The sequence below is a fragment of the Pogona vitticeps genome, chromosome 12 (assembly GCF_051106095.1).
Source record: "Pogona vitticeps strain Pit_001003342236 chromosome 12, PviZW2.1, whole genome shotgun sequence".
Lineage (NCBI taxonomy): Eukaryota > Metazoa > Chordata > Lepidosauria > Squamata > Agamidae > Pogona > Pogona vitticeps.
This window is the reverse complement of record NC_135794.1, coordinates 20,550,239-20,562,090: the sequence shown is the minus strand read 5'-3', so window position 1 is coordinate 20,562,090 and position 11,852 is coordinate 20,550,239. Positions and strand designations below refer to the sequence as shown.

General features: G+C 49.2%; 1 protein-coding gene across 1 annotated transcript in view; it reads left to right on the top strand.

Moving 5' to 3' along the window:
• Positions 1–7,990: 7,990 nt before the first annotated feature.
• The window catches only part of CHSY1 (chondroitin sulfate synthase 1), a 76,890-nt gene continuing 73,028 nt past the window's right edge, over positions 7,991–11,852 (top strand). The window contains exon 1 of the mRNA XM_072981928.2: positions 7,991–8,404. Within this exon, the coding sequence (XP_072838029.2) occupies positions 8,046–8,404 (359 nt within the window). The 5' untranslated portion in view covers positions 7,991–8,045. The remainder of the gene's footprint in view (positions 8,405–11,852) is intronic.

The following is an 11,852-nucleotide window of genomic DNA, read 5'->3' as shown; positions in this document are numbered from 1 at the left end:
GGATTAATCTTTTTCTAGCGTGGGTTTTTTTAAATGCAATTGATTAATTAATACAATTAATTGTGTTAATGCAGTTGAACTCTCTTTGCATTAAACTGATCTGGGCTGACAAAAGGATTTTTTTTTAAAAAAATTAAAAATCAATTAGGCAATTTCAGGAAGGATCAATCTTCCAATGTCTACCATGTTTCCCCAAAAATAAGACACTGTCTTATATTAATTTTTGCTCTTAAAAAGGCATATTTTCAGGGGATGTTTTGTTTCGTTTTCATATACCACTATCTAAATTTATTCAAACGTAGTCCTGTCAGCATCTTCTGGTTGCTGCACAAGGGTGGAGGGCAGGCTTTCACTTAACTGGGGCTTATTTTTGGAGTAGGGCTTATATTAACAAGCATTCTTCAAAATCCTACTAGGGCTTATTTTCAGGGAAACAGGGTATCCGTCATACTTCAGTGGAACCTCCACACACAAGAGCACTATGCTTGCGAATCAGAGGTGAAGAGCGAGTGAAGACAGACACTTTCATACCGTGCTTGTTAAATTCCCCCCCAAAAGATCTGGTGGGTTGATTTTGAAGACGAGCAGTGGATTGTTGTGTGAAGAACTTCGGACAATTACTTTAATATGGCCTGCATCGGGGTTGAGAAACCTCTCGCTCCTTCACCCATGGTATCGGACCCCAAACCCATCAGTCTCAGCTAAGATATGCAATGGTGAGATATAATGCCAATTTGACAACATCTGGAAGTCCCCCAGTCCCTCCTCTGTGGCTAAAACAGACTCAATGACAGCCCCTTAGTGTTTTATTCCCAGTTGTACTCTGAAATACAGTTGTGTTCAAAATTATTCAACCCCCAATGCTGTAAAGGGGTTTAGGGACTATAGTGTACATTTGGAATTGTATTCAGAATGAAATCCTACAAGGATGTTTTAAAGAACCAAATGCAACTAAAATAACATCAATTGTTTATGTAATACAGTAGTAAATGTTTCTTTTGTGGTTTCTTCATTGCCACAATTATTCAACCCCTTAAAGACTACCACTCTGAAGAAGAGAGGTTCATTCAGGTGTTTTCGATCAGGTATTGAAAACACCTGTGGATGTCACCGAGCACCAATCAAGCATAATAAGCACCAATTAGGCAGCTTTAAAATGACTGTGATACTCAGCTCCTTCTAGACATTTACTGGTGTGGTTACAAACATGGTGAAGTCAAGAGAATGGTCCAGGAAGACAAGAGAAGAGGTGATTTGTCTTCACAGGAAGGGCAATGGCTATAAGAAGATTGCAAAGAAGTTAAACATACCAAGAGACACCACAGGAAGCATCATTCACAAATTCAAGGCAAAGGGCACTGTTGAAATGCTACCTGGTCGTGGAAGAAAGAAGATGCTGACTTCGACTGCTGTGCGCTACCTAAAGCGTAGAGTGGTGAAAAGTCCCCGTGTGACTGCTGAGGAACTGAAAAAAGATTTGTCAGATGTGGGTATAGAAGTTTCAGCTCAGACAATAAGGCGCACACTGCGTAATGAAGGTCTCCATGCCAGAACCCCCAGGCGCACCCCCTTGCTGTCTCCCAAGAATAAGAAGAGTCGACTGCAGTATGCCAAAAGTCATGTGGGCAAACCACAAAAGTTGTGGGATAGTGTTCTGTGGACTGATGAAACAAAATTAGAACTGTTTGGGCCCATGGATCAACGCTATGTTTGGAGGAGGAAGAACAAGGCATATGACGAAAAGAACACCTTGCCTACTGTGAAGCATGGCGGAGGGTCAATAATGCTTTGGGGCTGTTTTGCTTCTGCAGGTACAGGGAAGCTTCAGTGTGTACAAGGTACCATGAATTCTCTTCAGTACCAGGAGATATTGGATGAAAATGTGATGCAGTCCGTCACACAACTGAGGCTTGGGAGACGTTGGACCTTTCAACAGGACAATGATCCCAAGCATACCTCCAAGTCCACTAGAGCATGGTTGCAGAGGAAAGGCTGGAACATTTTGGAGTGGCCATCGCAGTCACCAGACTTAAATCCGATTGAGAACCTCTGGTGGGACTTAAAGAAAGCAGTTGCAGTGCGCAAGCCTAAGAATTTGACTGAACTGGAGGCTTTTGCCCATGAAGAATGGGCGAAGATACCCGTAGATCGCTGCAAGACACTTGTGTCAAGCTATGCTTCACGTTTAAAAGCTGTTATAACTGTAAAAGGATGTTGTACTAAGTACTAAGATTGAATGTCACTTGGGGGTTGAATAAAAACTAATAATGATGTGAGCACAGAAAAGACATTTGTGGTTATTTCATTATAAACTTAAGGTTATATTTCTCTGACCTACAAGTGCCTCTTTCATGTAAATGTAAGCAAGATGACTGAATGATCAAAATCAATGTCAAAATGGCCAAAACATTCAATTTCAGTGGGGGTTGAATAATTTTGAACACAACTGTACCAGGTGCTGAATCTGGAATAATACTGTTTGCACGCATTAAAAAAAAAAGCTCTACAAATTCTTTAACAAAATATTAGTTTTGCTTACCGGTTAATAATCATACCTTCCCCCTTAACTCTGCCTCCTACCAATGTGATATTGAGGGAGCCAACTGAACAATTCTACGATTCTGCTTTCCCCATGGATTTCCGGCATTGGCATCATGTCGGAGTGAGCGATGTCCAGTGTCTCTTGCATCACCGTAATCTTAGAACGGCAAAGCGGGGAAGGACCCTATGGATCATCGAATCCAGCCCTTTGTTAAGGAGGCATGGTGGTGGGGGTGGTGGGTTTGCACTCCCAACCTCTGAGCTATTGAGGGTGTGTTTCAAAAGAAAAAGTAATCTGTCGACTATATTAGCGATCACTTTTATACAGATATAGTTTTATGCGCAACAGCCATGGAAAGTCGGCCAAGTTGAGTCACTTCCCAAAGAAGTGACTAGCTTTCTTGTGAACTTGAACCTGGATACCCCGGTGGGTTTGGTATCCAGCTGTGGAGCCAGAGGTTGGGAATTTGATTCTCTGCTGTGTCTCCTAGGAGAAGAGTGAGTCTATTATACAGTGGTGCCCCGTATAGCGAGGTTAATCCGTTCCGGATTAACCTTCGCTATACGAAAACATCGCTGTGCGGGTAAGGAAAGCGTATTGGAACGCATTAAACTTAGTTTAATGCGTTCCAATAAGCGTCCAAACTTACCCCTCCAGCAATGTTTTCGCATCCGGCGGCCATTTTGGAGCCGCCGAACAGCTGATCGGCAGCTCCAAAATGGCCGCCGCATGACCCGAAATGGCCCCTATCAGTGTTTTCGCGCCCTCCCCTTGCTTACGGAGGTCGCGAAAACGCTGCGGGGGGGGCATTTTGGGCCATCTGCAGCCATTTTAATTTTAATGGCCGCGGATGACCCGAAATGCCCCCCCCGCAGCGTTTTCGCGACCTCCGTAAGCAAGGGGAGGGCGCGAAAACACTGATAGGGGCCATTTCGGGTCATGCGGCGGCCATTTTGGAGCCGCCGATCAGCTGTTCGGCGGCTCCAAAATGGCCACCGGACGCCCCAATCGTCGCAAAGCGAGTGCGGCGATTGGGGCACATCCGTATAGCGATCCCCAAAAAGGGATCGCTATACGGATTCTTCGTTAAACGGTGCGCTCGTTAAGCGAGGCACCACTGTATAGCCCTAGGTAAGCCATGCAGTCCCAGGAGGAGGGAAACCTGAGTATTCTCTACCTGGAGAGCCCTGGAGAGGGCTATTGCCACATTATGAATTGACTGAACAGCATGCAGTTATTAATTGTCCCAAGTACCAAGTCAACTATGACACCACAGTGGATGTTGGAATCTGGAAGGCCAAATATTGTCCATTCTTGGCCTAATCCATATGTTCACAGAACAGGAAGTCTCATTGAAATTAATTGGAGTCTACACTCAGCAAGGTGCACGCAGAATTGCAGCTTAAAAAGACCGGTGTTATATGCATCAGCAGCAACTTGCATTTGATACCATGAAGCTTACTCCTAAATAAGTGGATAGAAGCCATTGCAGCCCAATTTGTCTGTCTTTTATACTCCCTCTTTCAACAGACCGAATGCAGGCTTTATGGGCTGCAACAAACCAGCTTTCTCATCCTTGTCCTTACCATTTTTCTTGCCATCCCATGTGATAAAGAATTCTGTGCAACCTGGAAGCTTGCTCACTGTTTTCTGGCATTTTGCTGGGTTTTGATTAAGGAATCGCTTTAAATGGAAAGATTTCCCCTTTTCTCTACTTTGCATGTGACTGTTATTCTTGCCTGAAGAATCAGCTTGATTCAAGAATGAGACTGCATATACTGGCACCACGATATCCAAGCTGATTCTCACAATAGAACTTCCCAGAGTTTTAAATCTGGGGCATTATTATGCATGCAAAGCTATGTGTGTTTTCTTCATTATTTGACCATGCAGCCATAAAATAACCAAGGAGGAAGGAAAAGCAACAGAATCATATGAATAGTTACTTAGTAACTAATTCCCAGTCTTCTAAAAAGCTTCTAAGTAACATATTAGACAATGAAAAGGCCCTGATGGATCTCTACCCCTTTCAACCTTTCCCCTGGTCCTCAATAAATGTCATATTAGTTCTTTAGTGGCACATTACATGGCATCATGGAGAAGCGTTGTACTTTCTGGGCTCCACTGGGCCAACAGGCCATTGGTTCCCGACCAGGAGCGGAGGAACGCCCTCATACATCAATGTTATAAACTTCAGATAAAGGTCCTCGAAGATAACTTACTGATAAAATAACCAAACAGACAGATTTTGTCTTTTGGCTGCATTTCAATGCCTTGAATTCTCAGACCAAGCTCATATGAGTCACTGCCGATTAAAGAATGCAAAAATAACACTGGTCGGCTTGCAACTTCTGTGAAAGCAACTGCCTTGAGACTGTACATTATGTTCCTGTGTTCTGATGTTCAAGCAGAAGATATGCAGGTATTTCCTGAGTTATAAAGAGGCCACGTGTCATTTGCAATGTTTTTAATGTAAACATAGAAATGTTATACCGCAAATCAATAAAATCTTATGTGGGTGGTTTATGTATTAATTTGTTTACTATTCAAAGTAGTGGCTCCACTAGATGTGTGGGATATAAATGTAATAAGTAAATTAATTCCCAAGGAGATTTAAAAACCATATTGGATTAAAAGCAAAACATTGTGATTGAACCTGTAACTCTCTCACAAAAAGAGAACACACAAGTCAACGTGATGTACCTGTTTTGTACCTTAACTTCCTCCCCAAGTCAACACTGCAGTACAATCCCTTGCTTCCTATGTAGTGGTTGAAACCCTGTTGTTTTGCATAAGAAAATCCATAACTTTCCAGCCATTCCTAATTGGCAAATAAAAGGTCCTTTCTGCAGTTTCTGAGAAGGGGGCACATGCACACCTGAGAATCATGGTGGGAAGTCTTCATTTGCTGGCTCTGAATGGACAAAACATTACACATTTTCTCTTTCACTAGCAGTGCGGAAGAGCTGAAACGAAAGGCTAGCTTTGCCAATGGATTTGCAAGCAGACATTCAAAGTTACATCATTTTTATTTGTAAAGTCCACTTGAGCCATACTTGGGGGGAAGAAAGTCTCGTTGTGTTTAACAGATTCGAACTAGATAATGAGTGGGAAGGAAAGAGTGGACAGGAAGAGAGCCACACAGGCAGACTTGAGCTGGCTTAGAGGAAGAGTCAGCTGTCAAGGTATTTGCTAAATGCACTGAATGAATATGAGATCAAAAAGAGGGAAGAGCCGTCCTGGGATGTAGAATTGACTTAATGGAGCCGGTTACAGACTGAATAAACAGAGAAAGAGTTAATAAGAGTTCATTAAACAGAAGGCTGATGGGAAGAAACGTGTCAGGCATTTTACACTGACTGGTACCTCTTTTTGACCTGAGATTTCAGTGAGTGTACCAGTTCCTTTCGTTATGAATTAATATATAACCACACAGTTCTACAAAGCCTCCGATCGTATATCCACAATGTGCTCCTTTGGCTAGGCCTGTGGACACCATCCATTTACACTGCTTTGATACCGTTCGACCTGTCATGGTTCCATCCTGTGGGATGCTAGGACTGTTGAGATGGTTTGCCTTCTTTGCTAGATGGCTCTAATGCAGTCCCCAGGCCATAGCGGTTATTAAAGCTTTGGGCCAGGATTGGCCCTATGGACCCCTGAAATGCACCGGGGGATTTTGAGCGAGATGCTCTCACCATCAGCCTGGCCTACCTCACAGGGCTGTAGGGAGGAGGATAAAACTTGGGAGGGAGCCGAGGATATGAACGAAATGAATAAACAGAACCTCCCTGTGCAAGAGGAGTATATCTTTTCTGACGGCAGCGCATCCAAAGGGGCAGGATAGAAGGCAACTCTATCTAAAGCAGGGTTGTGAAAACAAAGGGGACTCTGAAACAAAGACAGCGTAGCCTAGCTCTGATGAGGAAATTGCCACTTTTTAAAAAAAAAACTGGCCCGGAAAGTTGATCTTCCCGGGACCGGGTCAGGATCCCTCCGGTAGAGGCTGGGCTTGCGGACGAAACTTCAGCCCAGCCTCGTCAGAGGGGCTTTCCTGGGAGGCAGCGTGGCCACCCCTGCCCCGGAGGAGAGGCTTTCTCGGCTTCCAGTTTCCGATCGGCCCTCCTCGCTCCTTCCAGTCCCCCCCTCCGCTCTTTTCCCCCTCCTCGCCCCCTTCCTCCTCATCCCCTCTCTGCCCCCCCCTCGGCTTTCCCTCCTTGCCTGCCCGGGGAAGGCCGGCCGAGGCGCCCGCTCCCTCTCCTGTCCGCTCCCTCTCCCGTCCCCCAGCGGCGTGCTTCCCTTTGGAGAGGCCAAGGGCGCCCGGCGAAGGCGACGCGCCCGGGCACCGTGCGCTCTCGGCCACCTGGGCACCCGGGCAGCGGGCCTGGCCTGGCCGGGGCGGGCGGTGGGGGAGGATCCGAGGCGAGGCTGCCTCCTCCTCCTCCTCCTCCTCCTGCCGCTCCCGCTCCGCCCTCTGGCCCTCCGCCCTCCCCGGCCCCAGCGCGCCAGGGCGAGGAAGCGAGCGAGGTGGGGGATGCGCCGGCGAGACCCTCCGGCCGGCCACCAGCACCAGCCGCGGCCCGAAAGCAGCCGGCGGGCAGGAAGCGCCGGGAAGCCGCGGCATCTCAGCTGCCCGCGCTAGCCTCGAACAAAGCGCGCCGCCGCCGGCTCCGCGGGCGCGGGAGGGAGGCGGAGCGGCCGCGTCCCCATGGCCGCCACCGCCTCCGCCGCCCGGAGCCCGCCTTCGCCGCCGCGCTAGGAGCCGGGCCTCGGCGTTGCCCCCTCCGGCGCGGGTGCGCTCTTGGGCCGGGCGGGGAGGTTGCGGGGAGGTTGGAGGGGGGGGACGCCCCAGCTGAAGGGGGCGGGAGGAGGAGGAAGGAGGAGGAAGAGGAGGAGGCAAGGCAAGGCAAGGGGGCGGGGGGGGGGGGAAGGCTCCCTTTCGCTCTCTCGCTCTTTTGGGGAGGGGGGCTCTCCCTCCAGACAAAAGGGAGGGAGGGAACCGGAGCCAGGCGGCGGCGGGCGTGGGGGGGGGGGCGAGCTCCTGGGCGCAGGGGCGGGGAGGGGAGGGGGAGGGAGTGGTCCTTGAGGGCGGCCGGGCCCCCGCCGCCGGCATTTGGAGCGGGCAGCGGGCGGCACTGGGGGGGGCGCGGTCGTCGTCGGCGGCGGAGGAAGAAGAACTCGGGCAGGGGAGCCTCGTCCGCCGGAGGCGAAGACCGCGGGAGAAAGGGGAGCCCCGCGAGGAGGGAAGGAGGGAGGGAGGGGAGGCTTGCCGGGAAGCCCCTCCGCGCCCCCCTTGCTGCCCCTTTTTGGGGGGGCGGAGGAGGAGTGGGGGGGGTTCCCTGTAGCCAAGCGCTTGCTTCCCAGGCTAGCCCAGGGCTGTGACATTGGTGGTGGGGTGTAGGGGGGTGTCTGGGGGGGTGCGGCGTGTTTCGGGGTGGTGGTGGCGGTGGGGGCGTCCCCGGGCGCGCTGAGGCCGGCGGGCGGCGGGGCTGGGGTGGGGGGCATGGCTGGCAGAAGCCGCCGCTCCTGGCTCAGCGTGTTGCTCGGTCTGGTCCTGGGCTTCGTCCTGGCCTCCCGCCTCATCCTGCCCCGCGCCTCGGAGCTGAAGAAAGCGGGCCACCGGCGCAAGGCCAGCCCGGACGGGTGCCGGGCCCAAGCCGGAGGAGGAGGGGGCGTCGGAGGGGCCGGCGGGGGGCTCCTCCTGCGCCGCGATCCCCGGGGCGCTGCTTCGCTGTGGCGCCGAGACGCCCCCGCCGCCGCCGCCGAGCCCGGAGGGGCCCTGCCGCCGGCCAAGAACTTCCTCTTCGTCGGGGTCATGACGGCCCAGAAATACCTGCAGAGCCGAGCCGTGGCCGGCTACAGGTGAGGCGCCGCTTACCTGCGCCGGGCTTCTCCCCCTCCCCGCCTTGGCATTCCTCTCCAGCATCTCCTAGACCCCCTCCCCTTCCCCTATCATGCCATGATAGCTTGACCGGATCTCCCCCCCCCCCGCCAGCCTCTTTCTATCATGCAGGGGGAGAGATCTCCCTTTTGTCTGTCTGCCGGAGCTGATCTCCTTCCTGCTTTTTTTTTTGGGGGGGGGGGGGCTTTGCAGCGCTTGTTCTTTCTTTCTTTCATTCATTCTTCCTGTCATTCCCGCCTCTCCTTCTGGGCCATCTTTTGTCATAAGATCACCAACTGGAACATAACACAAGGCTGCCCTCCGTTTCGAACCCGCCACCTCTTGGGCTCCCAGGGCTTGGCGATGCACAATATATAACCCTCACCCGGTGGAGACCCCCCCCCCCCGAGGCTCCCTTTTTTTTCCTGGGCCATCTTTTGTCATCTTATCACTAGGAAAGGCAGTTTGGAGTTCTCTGGGAAGCCCATGCGCCCACCCACCCACCTGCCCTTGGGTTGCTGCTCCCGGATGCGTGAAATGCAGCGCCTTTTCTTTTCTTGGCATTGGTCTCCATTGAGAGATCTGTTAGTGGTGAGATGAAAGGGATCAGCTCCCTTTCTTTGTATGGACTACTGGCTCTCTGTCTGATCCAGCGAGGGCTTATATGGGAGATGAAGGAAATAATGCTTCACGCCCTGTGGTTCACCTATAAGTGCGTACCTGAGACCTGGTTTGTAATGCCAAATAGGGAAAGCTAACTGCATGGTTATTTTGTAAGCACTGATAGATGGTGTGTGTGTGTAAGTAAGGATGGCAGAGGCTTCTTTTGTGTCTTGGTGAGGAATCTGCTTTTGTAACTGCCTTCTCTTCCTGATGCGGAGAAATCCAGTATGTCTAACTTCCTACCCATTGATCTGCGGAAGATTCCTGCCGAGGGCTCAGGAGGTTCTCGGAAAAGGGAGCAGAATATTTGTTCTTGCAAAACAAAACCGACTTAATTCGTCTAAAGATAGAAAAACACAATACCGACTTAGACGATGTCTGAATTTCAGACATAAAGCAACCAGCGTCTCCAGGCCCAGCTCTTTTTGTGGTCTCTGTGAATTCACACGTTGGCATTCTTTGAAACAGTGTCTGTCTCCTCCCCCCCCCCACCCCTGCTGTGCTCCTTCCCTTCCCTCTCCTAGTCTTGAGGCATTGCCTCCACTTAAAGCAGGCAGGCACCAAGAGGATGACTCAATTAAAACAGCTTAGGTGGAAAATGATGAAATTGCCTAGATGTAAAATAACCTGGAGGGGGGAAATTTTTTCTCTCTCTCTTCGAGATTTATTCTGCAAAAAAAGTTTTCAGTAAGGAGTTCCCGGTGATGTAACCTTTGTTCCAGGTTAAGTTTTTTAGTCTCTGTATATAAAACAAAGCAAAGCCAAACCAAACCAGTCTTCTCTTTGGTTAGAAAAGCCAAGGATCACAGTAGCCCTTTACTAATATTGATACATTAGGGAGGATGGAGAAGTCTGTAATATTGTTCTGTAAAGTAGTGCGTTTGTTTGTAAGGGACATTTTTATTCTGTTTTTCATCCCCTGGGTTCATGGTGGCATGTATGGCTGTTCTTCCCCCTACGTTTTCCCTACATTAATCCTTCAAGGTAAGTCAAGCGGAGAGAAAGAGGGGTGGGTCCAGTGGAACATGCTGGTTTCTCTTGCTTAGGAAAAACTTCTGATATTTCCCGTTTTCCTGCACCAGCTCTACTGCCTGACTTTGTCATGGGCATCGCATAGGAAAGGAAGACTTCTCTTGCATCTGGGCAGGTTGTCCAATATCACAGGCCTGTTTTTCTCACTGAAATAATCTATATAATGGTTTGCATTTCCCTGCAGGAATTCGGCAGGGCAGAAATTGACATCCAGAAGAAAAAGAGAAATGAGCCACTCAGATTATATATTGTGGGCTGACAAATTGATTTCGATTTACAGACCTTTCCAGAGTTTTTCCAGGAACAGAATACTCAGAAGTGGTTGACCATCTCCTCCTTCTGGACTGTGTAGCTTGCCCAAAGCTACACAAGGCTGGCTGTGCTCACACAAGGCACAGCGGGGGAATCGAACCCCCAACCTCTGGTTCCATGGCCAGAGGCCTAACTCCCTGAGCCACCCAGCCACCTTTTTTTCCCCAGATCATTTTAGGAGACTCTGAAGGACCCACAGCTCTGCACTGCATACCTAGAATCCTGCATCAGCTGTCTATGCAGTGCCAAAGAAAATCAGGAGGATGTGGCAGAACGGGGTGAGCTGGCCTATGTCTAGATGGACTGAGGTCACTTTTTAAACTTCAGTGCCTGTAATCCTCCAGCCACACTAGTCAGTGGCCATCTTTCTAAGGAATTTTGGGAGTCCTAGCCCAATACATACCTGTTCTGAATGGTGCCAATTCATTGATCTTTAATATTTTAATTTGGGGAACAGACTGGCTGGTATTCTGCATCTATTCTGAAAGTAAGCCCCCACTTCTTTCTCTCTTTAAACAAAGGAATCAAGTTGACTTATTAAGCCAGCCGGCTGCTTGTTGTGGGCCACCACCCGAAAGGCCCATTTTGAGATGCTTCTGATGTTTTTTCCTGCTCTGTGTCATTTATGCGCCATCGATTTAAACGCCTTGTTCTCAATGAAACTTGAGGCCGTTAATGCTCATGCCCTGAATTATAACGTTTGGCAAGAATTCTGGCGCAAATGAGACGGTAATTGAAACCAGCTCGTTTTCGTTTCCCGTTCTAACCGAGTGGAAGCTTTTAAATGTAATGGATTGGGAAATTATTTGGTTCTCCCACCCCCAGTGCTGACAGGGGAAAGTTGGGACTTCTAGGGAGAAAACAGCTTTCTTGGCTGGGGTTTCTTATGAATTGTGGCAATTAAACAAAACCCAGTTTTGCAAATACACCCATTAGCAGAATGTTTAAAATGCTAAACACAGCAATATGCACCTGGTTTATATGGCATTAGCTTTCTGCTCTGTTGAGCTCAATGTTGGCTACTCTTTGGCAACAGCTTTCTAAGGCTAAGGCAGAGACCTAAGTTCACCTACCTAAGCTTTTTGAGCTGATGATCCTGGGGTTTGAACTCCCAAACCTTCTGCACTGCTATCCAGCCATCTATGGCTAAGGCATCTAGAGAGAAAAGCTCATCTATTAAGCTTGATTTTAAGACTCTCATTTTTCCACTGGTGCATTTTTTCCCCATTCTCTTTTTCAAATGTATGATTTTTTAAATGTGCTTTTAGTTTCCTTCTTTTTGCACTCCGTGTCACAAACTTCAGAAAACAAGGTATTTGTCCATCTAACTATATTCAGCTTCAAATCTTGCAAGTTCACCTTGAAATGTGAATTGGCCAGAATTTGTCCCACACCCCTATTAGCACGTTTGTGCAAGAATAT